The sequence below is a fragment of the Agelaius phoeniceus genome, chromosome 26 (genome assembly GCF_051311805.1).
Source record: "Agelaius phoeniceus isolate bAgePho1 chromosome 26, bAgePho1.hap1, whole genome shotgun sequence".
In the NCBI taxonomy this organism is placed as follows: Eukaryota; Metazoa; Chordata; class Aves; order Passeriformes; family Icteridae; genus Agelaius; species Agelaius phoeniceus.
In genome coordinates, this window is record NC_135290.1 from 201,827 (window position 1) to 221,495 (window position 19,669).

At 67.3% G+C, this 19,669-nt stretch overlaps 1 protein-coding gene across 2 annotated transcripts; it reads right to left on the bottom strand.

Annotated features, from left to right (window-relative positions):
• Positions 1–74: 74 nt before the first annotated feature.
• On the bottom strand, positions 75–18,787 carry ARHGAP23 (Rho GTPase activating protein 23). 2 transcript variants are annotated; one of them, XM_054649380.2, is made up of 24 exons: positions 18,464–18,784; positions 15,868–16,047; positions 13,525–13,549; positions 12,835–12,927; positions 12,416–12,494; positions 12,128–12,182; positions 9,937–11,365; positions 9,128–9,283; positions 8,898–9,009; positions 8,761–8,818; positions 8,521–8,658; positions 8,136–8,435; positions 6,375–6,436; positions 5,942–6,069; positions 5,691–5,809; positions 5,455–5,610; positions 4,813–4,891; positions 4,470–4,543; positions 4,282–4,371; positions 4,064–4,189; positions 3,931–3,972; positions 3,733–3,826; positions 2,448–2,479; positions 75–2,333 (listed from the first exon to the last, which is right to left on the bottom strand). In XM_054649380.2, the coding sequence occupies exons 1-24, from the start codon at positions 18,704–18,706 to the stop codon at positions 1,335–1,337; spliced, it is 4,869 nt and encodes a 1,622-aa protein (XP_054505355.2). In that variant the 5' UTR covers positions 18,707–18,784; the 3' UTR covers positions 75–1,334. The 2 variants fall into 2 exon arrangements, with proteins under 2 accessions (XP_054505355.2, XP_077047101.1); XM_077190986.1 differs by lacking the exons at positions 75–2,333; positions 2,448–2,479 and adding an exon at positions 3,361–3,504 and having other exon boundaries at positions 18,464–18,787.
• Positions 18,788–19,669: the final 882 nt, after the last annotated feature.

A 19,669-nucleotide genomic window follows, 5' to 3' on the forward strand; every position in this document is an offset into this window, starting at 1 on the left:
ATAAAAATTCCCAGCACCAGGAATTTGAAGTTCCTGCCCACCAAAAAAAAAAAAAAGGGAATTAAATACCAACAAAACCTTGAATAACCAGTTTATTTCCAATATATAGACTGGAGGTGGGGGGGCCAAAGCAGGGGGGATTTTTTGGGTTGGTTTGGGGTTTTTTTTGCAGTTTTGCAGATCCCGACAGGGCTGGGAATGGGGGTGGGAAGGGGTTTGGGTGGGACATGCAGGAGGGTTTTAAAAAGTCACCACTGGTCCAGCACGTCCCCTGCTTGGGGCTGGCCTTTCCGCTGAGCAAAACTTCTTAAAAAATCCTTATAAATCCTTTGGGATATGTTACACGGGCAGGGCCGGTATTTACAGGGGAAAACGAACAACAAAAACCAAAAAACAAAATCGAAAAGAAAAGAAAAACCAATGACTTTACAGCAAATATTTGCATAACGTATGAGAACGACACGGAGAGACGGTGACAGGGTGTGACACCAGGCCACCGAGGTGGTGGCACTTGTGTCCCCGCGTGGCCAGGCCGGGGGTCCCCAAACTCCCTTCCTAAAGTGCTTCTGGCCTGGGGGCAGGAAGGGGACAGCGACGGGAGGGGACAGGGGCGTCCCAGGATGTGCCACACGCGGCTCGTGGGGGGTGGAGGGTGGCAGTGTCCCCCCTGCCGCCGGTGTCCCCCTCAGTGCCACCCCCTCCCCGGCTCCCCCCTCTCACCAGAGCCCCCCCAGGTGAGGGTGACAGCGCTGAGGTCCCCAGGTGACCCCAGCACACGGGGGGGTCTCTGGGATGGGACCCCCAAGGTCCTCAGGGCATGGAGAGTCCCCAGGGCAGGGGTCTGTCATGGAGGTCACCAGGGCAGGGGTCTCTGACCCTGATGTCCCCAAGGTCCCCCAGAGCAAGTGTCTGTGACACCAAGATCCCCAGGGTCCCCAGCAGGTTTCTGACCAGGTCACCAGGGTCCCTCAACACAGGGGTCTGTGACACAGAGGTCCCCAGGGTCCCCAGGGTCCCCATCCCAGGCAGGTCCCGGCCGGAGCAGCCGCAGCGCCCAGGGAAGTGCCCGCACTTCGCTCCGCTGCAGCTGGGGACAGCAGTGCCACCACTGGGGACAGTCCCCGTGAGCCCCCACGCCCCTCCTGGCACTGCCTGGGGGCTGGGGCACCGTGTGGTGACACCGCCGCTGGTCCCCAAAGCGGGGGGACGAGGTGGCTTTGTCCCCCCATGGCACAGGGCCACCGGGACCTGTTAAATAACACCAGCGGCTCCTCTGGAGGGCAATTAAATACGGGGACAAGGGACAGTCCTTAAATTAAACACGCCCGGGGGGGTCACAGACACTGTGGGAAGCGCAGGGGTGCCGGGGGGCCGGGGCTGCCCGGGGGGCTCCGGGCGGCCGTGCCCGGGCCGGCGGTGCCAGGGGGAGCCGGGGCGGGAGCCGCGGGCCGGGCTTTGGTGGACTCCAGGCTGCTGAGCCCCGAGTCCTTGTCGCGGCAGGGTCCCGGGGTCCCCTCGAGTCCCCGCGGCTCCTTCCACTCGTTGAAGTTGAGGTCCTTGAGGCCGCCGGGCACCACCACCGTGTGCCGGCGCCAGCTGCTCTTCTTGCGGCGCGTCTCGGGGGAGTGTGCCCGGCGCAGCCGCACCCCCATGTCATCGGCGGAGCCCCGCAGGTGCTGCCGGAGCTGCTCCCGCAGCGACGCCCGCCCGGGGGCCACCCAGCCCTGCTCGTCACCGCCGGCCGCCGCCGCCGTGTCCCGCGGTCTCCCCAGCCTCCTGCGGGCCAGCGTGTCGCACTGGATCAGGCGGTGCGAGTTGAAGGAGGGGCGGCCCGGGGGTGACTTGTCCTCGTCGCCCGTCCCCAGCCCGGCCTGGCCCGGCCGCGGCCGCGCTCCCTCGCGGCTCTCCGTGTCCGTCTCCATGTGGCTGAGCTCGCTGCGCTCGTCATCCGCCTCCTCCCCGCGGCTCCCGGCCACCGAGTGCACCTCGGAGCACAGGCTGCGGTCCATGGTGGACAGCGTGGAGTAGCCGGACACGATGGAGCGGGCGTCCGGGGCCGGCTCGGAGCCGCTGCCCGCGGTCTCGGCGGAGCATTCCCGCTGCGTCCCGGCCGGCTCGGTGCTGGTGCCGCGGGGCGCTTTGCCGGGTGTCCCCGCGGGGCCCTCCTGCTCCTGCTGCCAGCCCGGGCCGTCCCTGCGCTCCGCGTCGTCGTCGGTGCTGCTCCCAACGCCTTCGGCCTCTCTCCTCTTCTTCCTCTTGCGGGCGGCGGCCGAGACGAAGGGGATGGCGAGGAGCTCCCGGTGCGGCGGCGCTTTGCGCGACGGCCACGTGCCCTGGGGATGCGGGGACAGCGGGGTCAGGGGCGGCGGTGACACGGACGGGGACAGGCTGGGTGTCCCCAGCCCCGCGTGCCCACCCTGCCGGCCCCAGCCCGGGATCCCGCTCACCTTCGGTTTGGCAGAGCCGCTGCGGGTGGAGCCTGGAAAGCAGAGGGGAGAGGGGGTTAGAGGGGTCCTGGCGGGGGGAGTGTGCAGGGAAGGGGTCTGGGGTCTCTTTGGGGACGCTGCTCCATGCCCCCAAACCAGGACAGGGACATGCTGGGGCTGTCACACCGGCTGGACCTGCCAGGAGGGGCTCCGGTGGTCGCGGGGGGGTCCCTGGCATTGCTCACCTCACCCAGGGTGAGGAATGGGGACAAGGGGGGCACACGCAGGCACACGCAGCCAGGACACACAGACGGGACCCCCGCGGTGGGACCCCAACCCTCCCACAGCCACGGGGCGCAGAGGGGACAGGGACAGGGCGCTGCCACCGCCGCGTCCCCGGGAGAGAGGGCGGGGAGGTGGCTCCGTGCCACAGCCAGCCTCAGAGAGGGCTGGGATAGGCCGGGGTTACAGGGTAAGGAGGGGACACAGAGGGGACACAGAGAGGACAGGCAGCCCTGGCCCTGCTGCCGCCATGTGAAGGACAAGGACAGGACACAGACCCCTCTCCCGCCCCGCATGCCCGGGACGGGGTTAGCAGTGCTGACAACGAGAGAGGGGGAGGCAGAAAGGGGGTGCTGACCCTCCCCAGGGCTTTGGGAACCCCACACCCCAGAATGTGAGGGCTCTGGGACACCCCACACCCATCCCTGCAGTGGGGTGCCATCACAGGAACTGGCCAAGCAGAGTGAGAAGGATTTGGGGCTCCTCTGCCAGTGTTGGGGACTCTGGGGACAGCGCCAGGCAGGACAGTGTCCCCTCCCCTCCCGGTGTCCCCCTGCTCCCCCTCTCTCGCGTCCCCCCGAGGGTTAGTGCGTGAGCAATGCACCCGGGATCAGACTGTACCCGCTCTAGCTCTCGAGGAGATCCGCTGCAGGAGGAAGAGGAGGAGGAGGAGGAAGAGGACAGCACAGAGAAGTTCAAGGAAAGAACGTAAGAAATCAGTCCAACGTCAAAGGCTCCCGGTCTCCAGGTGTGGCAGCGTGGGCAGGGGCGGGGGTCCCGCAGGGTGGGCGCTGCCCTGAGGGACAAGGAGTGGCCGCCGGAGAGAAGGGGGGTGGGACAGGGTGGGCAGGGGCTCCTCGAGCATCCCCAGGGCTGCTCCCAGCTTTGGAGAGGAGGGAGATGGGATGTCCCATCCAGCAATCACAGGCTGGCCGTGGATGTGGGCAGGGGCGCACAGAGAGTCGGGAGGGGCACTCTGGGGTGCCAGGAGTGCGGGAACAATGTCACAGGTGCCACCCCTCACCTGCGGCATCGCCGGGCGCTGCCGTCCTGCCAATGTTGGGCAGCAGGTACTCGATGTTGGGCACAGACTGAGCCTCCTTCTCGTCCACGGGCGTCTGTGGGGAACAAACAGGGATCAGGGCACTGCCCAGAGCCCCCCAGCTCCCACCTGCACCCCCCTGAGCCACAGCAGGACCCCCTGAGTGGGGACAGGACTCACCTTCTCACCCTTGTCCTCCTTGTCACTGAAGAACCAGTCTGACTGTGGGGGAGACAGGACAGGGGTCAGGAGCTCCGTCCCCCTTTTTGGGGGACAGATCCCATTCCCCTGCCCACCCAGGGGTGCCACTCACGTGCTGGATGAGGGTCTCCACGATCTTGTAGCGGTCGGGCATGTGCGTCACCATGTCGGTCATGTTGTCCTCGGACGTTCGCACCAGCGTGGGGCCGAACACCAGCGCCAGGTTCCGGGGCTCCATCTGCACCCAGAGCCGGCTCAGAGCTGCAGCCCAGCCCGGGCAGGGGGCTCCAGGTGGGGCAGGAGATTCCCGGGGAGGGGGGGGGTCCCTACCTTGTTCTTCTCCGAGTGGTCAGCGATGGTCTTCAGGTGACCCACCAGGAATTTGAGGGTCTCGTAGTAGTGGCCTGGCAGGTCCCGGATCTGTGGGGACGCATTGGGTCACCTCTCTGCCCTCTGTCCCCACCCAAGGGGGGCTCCAGGGCGGTGTCCTCACCCCAGCCCCTGTCCCTTGTCCCTACCAGCTTCCGCAGCGTCCTCATCCTCTCGCTGGCATCTTCAATTCGGTTGGCTTCGATGAAGTCATTGTATTTATCTGAAAGTGGCACATGAGGGTGTCACAGCAGGGTGGAGGGGACAGGCCACCACCTCCCCAGAGTCAGAGACCCCCGGATGAACCCGCTGGAGATACGGGGGAAGGGTCTCAGGGCTGGTCCTACTGCAGGGCAAGGAGGGACAAGGACACGTGGCCTTGGTGACAGATTGTCCCCCGCCATGGGTGGTTGTGTCACTGGGTCTGGGGACAGGTCCCCAGCACAGGGGATGGGGTCTGGGCTCTGGTGGCCTCGGGGGACAGGGACTCACCGTCGGTGAACAGGGGCTCAGGCAGCTTTCGGAAGAAGGATTTCAGGAGGCTGCTGATGACGTTCAGGTCCTGCCACCGCTGCGGGGGACAGAAGAGGCTGCTCAGAGGGACAACCAGGGACACCGAGGGGACACCAGGGACACCAAACCAGGCACAGCCCCGGCGACAGAAGCGTCCCCAGGATTTCACCGGCAGTGCTGGCAGCGACCGCCAGGCGGCGCCACCACTCCAGGGGATGGAAACGGGGATGGAGGGGACAGGGACGATGGGGTCAGGGATGGTGGGGACAGGGACAATGGGACAGGGATGGTGGGGACAGGGACAACGGGACAGGGAGGATGATGGGGACAGGGACGACACTGACAGGACTGGGATAATGGGGACAAGGATGATGACAGAAAGAATGATAATAATGGGGATAAGGATGATGCCAGAGACAGGGATGATGGGACAGGATGATGACGGGGACATGGATGTTGATGGGGACAGGGGAGATGAGAGGAACATGGACGATAACAAAGATGGGGATGATGACGGGGACAGCGATGATGACACAGACCAGGAGAGCATTCCAGAGGCATGATAGGGATGGGGAGCAGGATGGGGCCAGCCATGGGGATGATCACCTGCCCTGCCCTCACCTCGTCCTGCAGGTTGATCTCGGTGGCTCCCTTGTTGAGCTGCTCCTGCAGGCTGGACACCACCGCGTTGTTGCCGGGCACGCGGTAGATGCCCATGTACTCCAGGCCCCGGTCCTCCACCACCTTGCAGCACGCTTCCACGATCAGGGGCACGTTCTGCAGGGACAGAGATGGGCTCAGGGCGTGCCAGGCCTGGGCAGAGTCCCCGAGGGCCGGCAGTGGTGGCACAGCCCTACCTTGTTGTCCGGGGCAGGCTGACAATCCTCCAGCCTCACGCCGAAGGCACGCGGGGCAGATTTCTTGTTCTTCTTCATGATGTTGATGCCCCACGGGGCTTTCTGGGAGCTGCTTTCATCTGGGGAGGGGGGAAAAACCCACAGGATCACTTGGGGTAAGTGGGAAGAGCAGCCCTGCGGGGATAAGCACCACAGCAGCCGTGGGGGACACAAAGCACCCCGGGTTTGTCCTTCTGGGGTGTCCCACGTACCTTTCGTGACAGCCGCGTCCTGCCGGGGGGACCGGGGCGCACTGGTTCCCGTCTGCTTCAGGAACTCGGCTCGGATCCCCAGCCCACGAGGGCCCTTGGGCGACGAGTCGGGCTTGGTGCCCGCAGGGCTGCAGGGAGAGCGGGGAGGGCTCAGGTGGGGCACGGCCAGGGGCACCAGCCCGGCACAAAACCTCCCAGTGAGTGTGGCCAGCACCACTCCCAGGCTCCCCGGCATCCTACAGAGAGCCTGGGCAGCACCGGGCTGCTCCACCCTCGTTACAAGTGTGCCACTCTGGCTGACCCCAGGCCACGCCGCGTGCAGGCGGCTCTTCCATCACTGCCCCATCCAGGAGCCGCCGGCTTTGCTCCGTCACCGTCACACCAGGGTGACCAACGCCCCGGGGCTCTCGGTGCCCACCACCCCGGTCCGTACCTCACTTTCCGGTAGTCGTTTAACTTCTTGCTGATAAGGGCTTGGCTGGCAAAACCGGGGTCCTGGGGAGGCAGAGAGAAGAGGGGAAGGGAGAGCTTGAGCAGCGCGTCCACCGGACACCCCCGGGCAAGTCCACGCTGTGCTGGGCGCCGGGCGGGACCGGGTGGCACCAGGCAAGGGCAGCACCAGGTCCCCGCTGCCCCGGGACAGCCCTGCTGCTGTCCATCGCTCCAGGCCACAGAGCAGGGTCTGAGCTGGACACAGGTGTGTCCTTCCACGGCACGCACACCTCTGCTGACCTGCGCCGACCACGCACACCTGTGCCTGCACTGCACAGCCTCCATGGGCACGGAGCCATCCCTGCAGGATGCTCCCCCAGTTCAGCCTCCACGGGCACAGAACCATCCCCTGCACAGAACCATCCCTGCAGGATGCTCCCACAGTTCAGCCTCCACAGGCACAGAACCATCCCCTGCACAGAACCATCCCTGCAGGATGCTCCCCACAGTTCAGCCTCCATGGGCACAGAACCATCCCTGCAGGATGCTCCCACAGTTCAGCCTCCATGGGCACAGAACCATCCCTGCAGGATGCTCCTCACAGCACCACAGCGCCGTGTTTGCCCAGACAACTCTGGATGTTCCAGCCTTAGAGCACCGGTTCTGACCCAGCAGCACCGTCCAGTTCCAACCAGGCAGCACCGTCCAGGTCCAATACCTGGAGCACCATCTGGGTCCAACCCAGCAGCAGCACCATCCAGTTCCAGCCCAACAGCACCATTCGGTTCTGACCCAGCAGCACAGTCTGGTTCTGACCCAGCAGCACTGGCCAGTTCCAGCCTTGGAGCACCATCCAACTCAGCAGCACCGTCCGGTTCTGACCTGGCAGCACCGTCCCCACCGAGCCCCCTGCGCCCTCTGGCACAGGGCTGTGCCACAGACAGCCAGAGACCACTCCGAGCTCAACACCAGAGCCTGCCACAAGCCCAGCATGACCACGGCCACCAAACTGTGACACCGCGACACCGCGACACCGCGACACTGCAGCCAGCCCAGCGCTGGCACGGCCACCCCACAGATCCACCGCTGCAATCCAGAGCAGCCTCAGAGCAGCTCTGCCCATCTCACACCCGAGTGACCTCGCACAGCCACGGCTGCCCAGGGAGGGCTCAGCCTTGGCAGCACCACACGGGCACCGTGCTCCTCTCTCCATGAACAGAGCCATGTCAGACCAGGCAGAACCACATCAAACCACGGCAGAGCCACACTGCACCATGGCAGGGACAGGCCATACCATGGCACGGCCATGTCAAACCACAGCAGGGACACGTCAACCCACGGCACAGTCACATCACGCCATGGTGGGAACACATCACACCATGGTGGGAACACATCACACCATGGCACAGCCACGTCGCACCTCACCAAAGCCAGGCCGCACCCTGGCAGAGCCACACCAGACCCTGGCAGAGCCACACAGGCTCCTCTGCCACCGCACAACCAAACACTGACACGGCAGATCTGATGCCAGCCCCGCCTGCAGAGCCGCGGCCCATCTGCCGAGCATCCCGCGCACCCTGCCCCGCCTGAGGCCATGGGGCCACACTCTTCTTGGGAGCCACGAGCCCCCGCGCACCCCTGGGAGCACGGCACGGGCCTGGCCGTGGCCTGGGGAAGCAGCACAAGGCAAAGAGCCGGAGAGAGCCGAGGCGGTTAGTGCCGGGAGAGCCAGAGGCAGCCGGGAGCCCCATGTGGCTCTCACCTCGCCCTCAGCCTTGCTGTTCTCCCTGATGACTTTGATCCAGGCCAGCATGTCTTCCCGATCCTCTGCCTGAAAGAGATATTCACAGAAGTCAGCGGTCGTCAGGCGGAAGACGTGCTTCCTCTTGGTCTCGCTGTAGGAGATGTCCACCAGGCACGCTTGGATGCTGATCGGCGGCTCCTCCTCACCTGGGGCCGGGGCGCAGGTCACCGCCTCCCGCCTGTCCTTGCACAGGTACAGCGAGTGGGTGCGCAGCACGGCGAAGACGCGCTTCCACTGCCGGATGCCTCCCCCGACCTTCTGCGGGGAGAAGGGATGGAGCGCCGGCCTCAGGGAGCGGCCCGCGGCGCCACGGGGCTCCGGGCTGGGGGCAGACCCCGCCTACCTTCCCCTTTTTGGTGAGGATCTGCTTGCAGTGGAGCCAGCCCTCCTTCCTCACGGCGCTGAACGGCACGTCCGAGAGGTCGGAGGTTGAGTGTCTTTTGGAACGGGCGTCTTCCGACGTGCCCAGGCTGTCCAGAGACTGCGAGGGGCCGGAGGGAGGCGTTGGGGTGAGGCCATGGGCACCCCTGCTCCACCAGGGAACCCCCCCGTTGTTTTGGGGCAGCCCCAGCGTGGCACTCACCCCATCGGTGAAGAAGCTCCTCAGCATGCGGAGGCTGGGGACCCGGCTGGGCATCCTCCTGGGGGGAGAGAGCCCCTGTCAGCGCGAGTGGGCGGGAGCTGGGGGGCAGTGGGACCGGGAGGGGGCTCCAGCCCTACCTTAGGATCTTCCCCTCGTCCCGAAATGCGTTCAGGCCATCGTCGCAGGACTTGGAGCGCTCGGTGGTGATGGCCAGCAGGTAGGAGGAGCGGCGGCCGGCCTTGATGCTACCTGCGGTGGGGAGGGGGCAAACCCGCCCTGCTCAGCCCGGGCGTGCCAGGCAGGGCTCTGGGGCAGGGGCTGCTCCCCTCCAAGGCTCCCAGGGTGGTTCCCCCTGCCCAGAACTTACTGCAGTCCTGGGAGTAGTGCCGGGACAGGGCAAAGGCGAAGGTGGGCGACGCGGGGCTGGTGGCCACGGCGGGTGCCGAGTTCATGGCGCTGGACACCACCGAGGAGGCTGGGACGTGCTTGGCCTTCAGGTCGATGCTGGGGCTGGTGGGTTCGTCTGTGAGGGGGGTGGGCAGTGTTGGAGGGGGGGTTGGGGCAGGGGAAGGCCCTGCTGGGACCCCCCAGCGCTTCTGAGGGTGGTGGGTTTGGTGTCAGGGCTGGGCTGGGGACACACTGGCACCCCCAGGAGCTGATGGGGCACCTGGACCCTCACCCACAGCAACCCTGAGACCCCCATCCCCACTCCATCCCCTCCCCTCCCATCCAGTGACAGGGCAGAGCTGTGGCTTCCTAAACCCAGCTGGGTCAGGGCAGGGAGCTCCCAGGTGAGACAGGAACAGGGAGAGCCCTGTCCCCACCTCTGAGCGGGGCAGGAACGAGCAGGGCTCCAGTTCACACCAGTAAGGGGCCCCAGCAGCTGGGCAGGGGGTGCAGGGCAAGAGGGAGGGGTGAGGGTGCTCAAACCCAAACTGTGGCACCACATCACCAACCCCGGGCCTGCCTGGGGACAGAAGATCCAGAGGGGCACAGGACACGGTGGGGTATGGGGCACTGTGGGGTGCCAGGCATTGAAGGCGCTGCCGGCCCTTCCCATCTCCACGCTGGCCACAGATGGGTGCTCCGGACTCCTGACCCCCAAACGTGCCCTCCCCGGCACAGGACCCCCTAAATCCCTTCCCGCAGGTGACCAGCAGGCCCCCCTGCACTCACCGATGAAGGGGATGGATGCCAGCGAGTCCTCGGGGGCCGCCAGGGGAGCCACTCGCCGGCCCGGCCGCTCGCTGCCCGGCCTGTCCCCTCTGCCCGCGGCCGGGTCACAAATGTCCGTCTCCTTCACCCCCTCGGGGAACACAAAGTTCATCTGCCGCAGCGGCACGGGCATCTTGCGGCCCGTGGGCGGCTTCTGCCGCAGCACCACCTCCTCCCGGCGCTCCTCCGGCTGCTCGGACCCGCGGCCGCCCTCCGGCCGCGGCTCCCGGGGCGCGCTGGGCGCGGCCGGCACGGCCGCGGGGGGGCTGGCGGGGCTGACCGCGCTGTCCCTGAGCGGGGCCACGGCCCGCTGCGCGATGCTGAAGGTGGGCAGCCCCCCGAAGGCAGGGTCGCGGCAGGACAGGGCGTGCAGCAGCCCGGTGCGGCGCTGGAAGGACGGGCTGTAGCTGCGGTAGCCGATGTAGCCCGAGTCATCCGCGCTCGGCAGGTTGGGCTGCGACGGGTGCTTCTGCACCGGCTCCCGCGATGAGGAGGAGGAGGAGGAGGAAGCGGCGAAGGAACCGGGCGGGACGGGCGGCCCGGCGGTCGCGGTGGCAGCGACGGCGGCCCGGCAGAGCCTCTCGGGCGGCCACGCGGAGCGGTCGAGGTGCGACGCGAGCAGCGCGCCGGGCTCCAGCGCCTCCATGGAGCGCCCGTACCTGCCCAGGTAGTGGTCGGAGCGGGCGCGGGGGGCCCAGCCCTCGCGGCTGGGCTGCAGCAGGGTGTCGTGCGAGGCGCTGTGGGGCCAGCCCCGCTGTGGGGCCGCGGGCCCGGAGCCGCCCAGGCGGTCGTGGGACACGCTGCGGTAGCGGGGCATGGCGTGCCGCCGCTCCTCCGAGGCGCTGCGCCGCGGCTCCTGGCTGCAGAACCAGCGCGACAGCGCCTGCTGGCACTCCTGGCGGCCGGGCGCACGCTGGGCTCCCGACACGTCCCGGGGCGGCCGCCCGGTGCCCTCCTTGAAGCCGCAGTGAGTCCGGTGCTCCGGGAGGTGCTTGGGGACGCCGTAGCAGGAGGCGGTGGCGGGGGCCATCCCGTAGCGGTCGGGCACGGAGGATGGGACGCTGGCGGGGCAGGCGGGGCGGGAGAAGGAGCCGGGGTGCCCGTGGGGTGCGGCGGGGCGCGGGGGGGGACCCCCGGGCTGCGGCTCCTCGGGGCGGTGCGCGGGGCTGCCGCCGGTGTCGCTGCTGCGGGCGCCGAGCGGGGACGAGGGACCGGTGGTGGCCGAGCGGGGGGCGCGGGGGTCCGGCGGCTGGCCCGGGGCGGGCTCGGCACCCCGGGCCTGGAAGGGGTACGTTTTCCGTGGGTAGCAGATGGGAGGGGGCTCGGGGATGCTCTGAGCCCCCCCGGAGTACGGCTCGTTGCCCTTCAGGTAGGCGTCCTGGGAATAGGCCTGGGGACGGGGGACAGCGGGTCAGGGAGGGGGACGGGGTCACAATCCTCCACACGCCCACCGCAGGGATGCTCTCCGCATGCCCCAACTCCTCAGCAAACCTCCAGTGGGGTCAGCTGGGCTGGATGCAGCCCCCCACACCCCTCCTACTTTCCCACGGGGCCCCCCCGGCTCTGGGCAGCGCTGGCAGCAGCCGCAGCCCTTCCGCTGTCCCCTCCCCTCCTTCCTAAAATACCCCGGCACGGCCGGCCCGGCTCACGGCCATCCCGGCTCATTTTTCACGTGCCCCTGGCTCCACGCTGGGGGATTCCCAGAGACCAGAGAGGCACAGAATGGGACCCTCCTGTAAAACCCCTCAGCCATATGGGAAGGGGCCCTCAGGCTGGGCACAGGCAGTGGCGGACCCCAAAAGCCACCGAATATCCAAGCTGGGATGGGAGGGGCACCAAGAGGAGCCCCAAGCACAGCCCTCAGCTCAGGCCACCCTGCCAGGGCCACTGTCACCCCCAGATCCTGGCACACCCATGGCAGAGCCACTTAAGGGAGTCCAAGGACAAACCACACCCCAAAACCTGGGACAATTCATCCTCCAGCTGTGCCTGAGAGTGCTCCCCCAAAAACCACAGGGCCCATACCCCCGTTCCTTCCCCAGTACCCCCAGTTCTGCACCCGTTGCTCCCCCATGGATGCTGGTGGAGCCCTGTCCCCAAGTGTCCCCAGGTGTCCCCCGGTGTCCTCCGGGCACCTGCCCAGCAAACTCACCAGCTGGAGGATGTCCTCATCCTTGGGCATGATGGAGAGCTCCAGCACATCATCGCTGTGGGACAGGGGACAGAGGGGTCAGCCCCAGCTGTCCCCAGGCTCACACCTGGCTGGATCCCCCACGAGATGAACGTCCCTGTCCCCACGCGATGGTGACAGCACCTTGCTGCCTGTCCGTGGTCACCCAAGCGCCTCAGGGCCCCTGCCATCCCAGTGACACCCAGAGGGACAGGGCCTGCTGTGACCTGTCCCCATGCTGTCACCTCCCCTCCCAGGAAGGGCGCTCACCTGTTCTGGATCAGGGCGATCACCTGGGAGTAGGTTTTCCCGATGATGCTCTCCCCATTCACCTTGACCAGCCGGTCACCTGCAGAGCCCGGGAAGGGGACAGTGTCACCACGAGGGACTGGTGGCACCTGGATGTCCCCGCGGTCATCCAGGGCAGGGTGTGAGCCAGACCCCGCCGGGCAAAGGGAGCAAAGGGGGACCCCAGACCCAGAGAACCCCCGGGGACCCCAAGGCTGCTCTGAGCACCCCAAGACGAGAGAGAGCAGAGCGCTCTCAGAACCAGAGAGAAGGGTCAGAAAGGAGCAGGAACGCCAGAAAAAGAGCAGAATAAGCAAGAAATTCCCCGGCAGAGGAGGCGGAGCATTCCCGGGATCCCGCGAGCAGCCGGGAGCCGCCCCCGGCTCCGCGTCCCCGCTCACCCGTGCGCAGCCCCGCCTGGTGCGCCGGCCCGTCCTCCCGCACGTTCTTCACGAAGATCGTGTCCATGGGCTCCAGGCGGCTCCGGGGGGGCCCTGCTCGGCGGGCACAGCGTGTCAGGGAGCTGCCGCCGCAGCCAGCACCGTCCCCTCCTGTCCTCCCGCAGATCGCCGGCCCCACCACCCCCGAGAGCGAAGCCCCCAGGAGGGCGCGGTGCCCACCGGGGATCCCAAACCCCCCCTGGAGCGAGGTCGGGGCCCCCAGCCCGGCTGGGTACCGGGTGCCCGGTGCGGCAGCGGCTGCCCGGGCAGCACGGCCCCGGCGCCGCGTCACCGCGCCAGCGCCGATCCGTTCTGACACCTTCACATTCGCTCGCGTCACCCTGAGCCTCCCGGAGGGGACAGCGACACCGCGCCCCTGTCCCCAGAGAGCCCGCGCTCGCCCGGGGCCGGTGCTGGCCACGCCGCAGCCCCTCCGGGTGTGACATCCCGGGGGGATTGGGGACACCGAGCCCATGGCCGGCGCCAAGGGCCACCAAGCTGCCACCAAAGCGCCGCGTGGCTTCACCGCCAGCTGATATTCAGGGCTGCGGTGACAACAACAGCAACACCCACTGCGAGCTGTGACAGCCGCGTCACCCCCCTCTCCCCTGTGCCACCCACTGTCCCCAGGGTCCCCATGCCGGTGCTCACCTGCTCGGTTCCCATTCTCCTCCTCCTGCCAAAAACAGAAAGAGAAAAGCATTGATTTGGTGGCGGGGCCGTGCCGAGGGGACCGGGAGGGGACCGAGGGGGTGGCGGCCCCATGAAGCCCCTGTGGGACCGGCGCGTCCCCCTGCCCTCGGCCGCCCCCGACTAAAATTACCGCCCGACACCGGATCCCGCCCACGGGACCCGCGCAGCCCCCGCACCCAGCTGCCGGCGTGGGGCCGGGTTTGGGGCAGGGGAGCAGGAAGGGGCCTGGCAGCCCCAGGGTGGCATCTGACCCTTCCCACCGGGCCGCCGAGCCCGGCCCCGAGAGCCCAAGCCGTGCCGTGGGGTTCCAGGGGAGGGATCCATCCCATCCTGGGTGAATCCTCATCCCTGTCCATCCCTGCAGCCTCCCGGTGCGCGGCGGGGGCTGCCAGGGCTGCAGTGGGCGCTGGTCTGTGCCGTGGGGTGGGAATTGCACCAAATCCCTGCCCTTTTAACCCAAACTCCCTGCGGGGAGCCTCAGCAGAGCCGCGCTGCCCGGGCGGGGGGTGCCAGGTTGGGGTGGGGCACAGGGTGAGTCTCACATTCCCCCAAGGAGGGGTCTGGGCACCTGGAAGGGAATTCTCATTTTCCGTGCCCGGCTGGCAGCACAGGCTTGGCCACAGCCCCCAGCCGGTGGGGACACAGCCCTGATGTCCCCAAGGTGCCAGGTCCCCCCGGGGTGCCGGGAGGGCACCGGTGTGCGACACTGCCGGCACAAGGAGCAGCAGGTGCCCAAGGAACAGCCACATTCCCCGGCCACAGCGAGAGCCCCTGCGGGCATGGGCTCAGCCCCTCCCTGCCCGTCCTCGCCCCGCGGCGCCCCAGAGCCCTTCCCGGCCCCGGGGGCACCGCAGAGCCCTTCCCGGCCCCGGGGGCAGCACAGAGCCCTTCCCGGCCCCGGGGGCGCCCCAGAGCCCTTCCCGGCCCCGGGGGCACCGCAGCAGCCCCGCTGCCAGGGCGATGAGCACGGCGAGCGCTGGCGAGCGCCCTCCCGGTCCCCTCCCTGCTGAGTCAAGCCACCGAAACTCAGCCCCCGGAGCTGGCGGGGTGCCGGCCCCCGCGGCTGCTGCTGCTGCTGCTGCGCCAGCCCCACCGCGCCCTGCCCCGCCGGCACCGCGGCCGGGAGCTATTCCCAGCCTCTTTCCAAGAGCATCTCCAGCTCCCGGCGCTGATCCGGCTCCATCCCACGCGGCCCCGGGTGCTGCCGCCCGGGCAGGGCTCAGCCCGGTGCCCAGAGGGGCAGGAGCAATCTTTCGGAAGGCAGAGGAGATGTGGGAGCGGGTTTGGAGGAGCTTGAGGCCGTTCCCATGACAAATCTCTCGCCGGCAGAGTCACACTGGCGGGGACGGGGCCGCGCTCCGGGCGCAGGAAGGCAGGAAGGGGTTGGAGAGGCAGAGTGAGGAGCCTGGGAAATGCCGGAGGTGCCGGAGGATGGCGAGCGGGGATTGCGGCGAGTCGGCTCTCCCCACCCTGTGACTCACTTCCCACGGCACTTCCCTGTCTGCCAGCGCCCGGCCGTGGGGCAGCCGGGGCCGTGGGGCAGCTGTGGAGCTCCAGGGGTGATGGGATGATCCAGGGGTCTGCCCGGCCTGGAGCAGGGAAAGGGGTGCGTGGGATCACACAGATCCCAGATTATCCTCTCTTGTCATCCACAGAAAGTGGGGAGAGAGGGGGTTCCGAATTCCAGAATTCCAGGAGTTTGGAGCTGGTTCATGCCTCGGGGTGTGGAGGGCTCTCCATCCATGCTGGAAGCTGCTGCTGGGAGGCTCCATGGGATCTCTCCATCCTCGAGGGGAAAGGCTCTGCCCAGATCAGGGCTCAGAGGTGCCAAGCCAGGGTCGTGTCCTCCCAGAAAACGTCACCCGGAGGGGTGACCAAAACACAGATCCCTGGGCAGATCCAGTTGGAAAATCCCCACCAACAGTCAGGAAAGTGAGAACTAAAAATCTGCCAGCCCTGGTTGGCCCCGGGGGCTCCGAGGTGCCTTTTCCTGCCGTTCCCATGATGCCAAAGCTTCTGGTGGGAGCTGATGGATCCTCTCCATTCCCACAAACAATCCCATATCCCAAAAGGCTCTGGGATGCCTCCAGAGGTGCTGCTTGCCCAGAGCTCATCTTCCAGCAGCTCCAGCAGCCCCACGGGCTCCTCCATCCCAGGGTGAGATCCCCACAGGGGGGTGATCACCAGGAATCCCAACAGAGCAGGCAATGGATGCTGCACTCCTCACTCCCTGCCCACCCCAGCCCTCATCCCGCACCCAGCGCTCCCAGGGCCGCATTCCAGGACGGACCCCGGCCCTACCTTGGCCGAGTGCACGGCTGACTCCGGAGGGTACACGATGAAGTGGCGCAGGGTGAAGCCGAAGCCGCCCTGGGGGCTCTTGCGCAGCGCCACCGTCCTGGGCCCCACCCAGGGGAAGGACCCCCCCTCCGGGGGCGCGTTGGCGTTCGGGGACGCCCCATCTCTCCGGCCCGGCGTCGGCTGCAGGGACAAGGACAAGGTGTCACCCCCACGTGCTCCCGAGCCCCGGGATGGGGCTGAGCCCTGCCCCAAAAGCTGCCCCGTTCCTAAAACCCCCCCCATCCCTAATCCCAGCCCCCCACCAGTGAACTCCAGCCCCCCCTCCCCGACTCCTCCTGTGGGGCCTTTGGGAAGGAGATGAATGGAAAGGAAATCAAAATAAATGAGCTGTGCCTGGGGGTCTGGATGGGACCCAGGAGGGGAGATGAGGGGACGGGATGTGGCACTTGGGGACAAAGGGTCCCCGATGCCACAGCAATAACCGCGGGCAAAGGCAGAAAGAGCTTCCTGGGAGGTGGTGGGATGAGTGAGGCTTCCCAAAACGGGGCAGGGACCTGGCAGGGCACACTGCCCAGAGCAGTGCCAAGGGGATGTGGCTCCATCCCACAGCTCCCAGTGCCAGTGCTGGGACAGGGAATGGGGCAGTGACACAGCCGGAGCAGCCACGGGCACCACTCCTGGCACCGAGGAGCAGCCAGAGTGCCAACACCTGGGATGAACTCCTGGGTTCCGAATTCCAGGAGCTTGGAGTTCGATGGGATGGGTTTGGGAGGGCTCAGCACAGCCCCGGTGAGGGCCGAGGCTGCTCCCTGTGGCTGCACATCTGGCAGCACATCTGGCTGGGGTGGGAGCAGCTCCAGGGCCGTGGGGAGCAGAGGGCGCTGCCTGATGTCCTGGCACCACCCAGCTCCGCCAAATCCAGGGAAATTGGGAATGTGGGAGCCAGAGGGACGGGCAGGGATCCCGGCAGGGATCCACAGGGACCCTGCCCAAGCCCTGGCTCCTTCCCTGCTGCCGGAGTCAGCCCATGCTTGCACGAGGGTGTTAAAATTCAGGGGCTGTCTGGGTGGAAGCGATGGATGGGAGGGGACGGGGACAAGGGACACAAAGGGACAAGGCACAAAAAGCCTTTGTGTGTGCCTGTGCTGAGTGGGCCTTTTCGCTGCCGGTGGGGAGATCAGACAGCAGGGCCGGGCTGTGCCCCCGGTCCAGCACGTCCTGCACGGAGCCCAGGGTGGCCACGGGGGTCTTGTCCCCCTGAGAACGGGATCCCTGTGCTGAGCACGCACCTCTGCCACCGCCCTGACCCTCTCCAAACACCGGCTGCCCCCCAAACCACGCAGAACCACCATGGGAAAGCCACAAGACCCCTCTGCCAGCACCACGACCCCTCTGCCAGCACCACAACCCCTCTGCCAGCACCACGACCCCTCCCCGCCCTGCCGAATCCCAGGGGATGACCCCAACCCAGCTGGCAACAGGCGCCCCCCGCTCCCGGGGGACCCCATCCCGCGGCCCTGGCAGCATCCCGGCGGCGCCCGGCCCCATCTGCGCCCTCCTTTGTGCCGGCCCCGGCTCGCCGGATTATTTTTAAGCTGACAGCTGAATGTGCCCCGCTGACGGTAACCGGCACGGACAGGCCCGGCAGCAGCGAGGGCTGCCGACACCAACGGCCCGCGGGGACAGGGACGTGTCCCCGTGTCGCGGCCGTGCGGGCGGCTCCAGATCAGGGACGCGTCCCCAGGTGTGAGGTGAGCCAGTCCTGCCTGGCTGCTCTGCCTCAGTTTCCCTCTCCACCATCTGGATTTGGAGGTTTTGGGTTTTGAAGCGTGCGGCTGTGGCCTCGGGCAGCCGCCCAGTGCTGGCTGAGATGCTCCAGCTCCGCCAGACAGTTTGTCACCTCAGCCGTTTGTCCTCAGAGCCCTGTCCCTCCTCCCAAATTTCTGGCTCGATTCTGGCCTCGCCCCGGTGGCTCCTGCTGCACTCCCCCAGCTGCATCCTCACCCCAGCAGCCCCAAATCCCCCTCCCATCAGCGCTGCAGGGATCGGGCAGCCCCTTGATCATCCAGACCCCCCAGCTGGGTCACCCCAATGAGTCCCTCCACCCCCAGCACAGCTGTCACCAAGCCCCTGTCCCCCATGACACTGAGCCACCCCCGTGGGGACACCGTGGGGACAGGTCCCTCCTGCCAGTGTCCCCCCACTCCTGCCAGTGTCCCCCCCCTCCTGCCAGTGTCCCCCCCTCCTGCCAGTGTCCCCCTCCTGCCAGTGTCCCCCTCCTGCCAGTGTCCCCCCCCTCCTGCCAGTGTCCCCCCCCTCCTGCCAGTGTCCCCTTCCTGCCAGTATCCCCCCTCCTGCCAGTGTCCCCCGCTCCCGCCCAGCCAAGGAGCGCTGTGTCCCCCCCCCCGGGGCTCGGCATTTGTCCCCACCCCGGGCACGGCGCAGCAGGAGCAGGACCCGGGAGCCGGACCCTGCTCGGGCGCAGAGGGGACCAAGGGGAGTCACGGCCACCGGGGGCTGTGACAGACACCCCCCCCCCACCCTCCTGCGACCCCTCCGCACCGTCCCGGATCCTCGGCCCCTCCGCGGCTCTCACCCGGCGGCACCGCTCGGTTCTCGGCCCGGGCCCGGCGGCGTGGCGGCGCAGGCTGCTCAGCCAGATGCAGCGGGGCTCCGGGGAGCTGCAATCCACCCCGACCGGCCGCTCCAGGCGCCAGCCCCTCCCGCAGCGCTCCACGCTCCACAGCCGCTTGGGGCTGGGGGCCGGCGGGGGCCGGCAGCGACCCCGCAGCGCCCGCCGCGACCCCCGCGCCGCCCCGGCCGCGCTCTCCTGCACCATCCCAGCGGCGCTCGGGGCTCTCAGGCCGGGCTCGGGACCCCCATGGGGGCAGCCGGAGGAGCCGCCTCACGCCCGCATCGGCGCTCGCTCGCTGGCTCAGCCCCCCCGAGCGCCGCAGCCCCCACCCAGGCACAGCCACCCCCGGCCCCGGGCGGAGGGAGGGAGGGAAAGAGGGAGGGAGGGAGGGAAGGATGGACGCAGGGAGGGCGGGCAGCCACAGTCCCAGCTGCTGGCAGGGATCAGTGCCCAGCCCACCGCCCCCAGCCAGACCCCCGCACCCAGCGCCCCCGCCCGCCGCCCCCGGGGTCACTTTGCCAGGATCTTCCCTTTTTTCTTCTTCTTTCTTTTTTTCCCTTATCTTTTCCGTTTCATTTTTTTTCCCTTCATTTTTTTCCCTTTTTTTTTTTTTAATTTTTTTTTTCAATCCGCCCCCTTCTTCCTCCATCACCCCGGGCAGCATCCCACCCTCCCCGCTTCCTCCTCTCCCTCCTCCCGGCCCCTTCCTTCCTTCCTTTCCGCAGGGCACCGGGCGATGCCGGGGACACGAAGAGAGTTGTCACCCTCTGTCACCACCGCGGAGAGCTGGGGGGGCTGCGGGACACCCCAGGTCCCCTCTCTGTCCCCCCCCGGCAGTGGGGGCTGAGGGGGACACATGCGCTGCACCCCGAGGATCAAAATCCCCCCGGGAGACCAAAACAGCCCCGTGGAGGCCAAAAATGTAAATATCCCCCCAGAGACACACACAGCCCCTCACGGCCCTCTCAGTGCCTGTGGCAAAAAGGAGACAAAAAAAATTTTAAAATATATATTAAAAAAAAATTAAATTAAAAAAAATAAAATCAATTTTAAAATTAAAAAAAAATGCTGCAAGGACAATTCCCAGCTGGAATTAAACCGAGAGCACCGCCAGCCCCACCTCTCATTTTGGGGGACACCCAGGGGCGGCGGGTCCCCTGTCGTCCC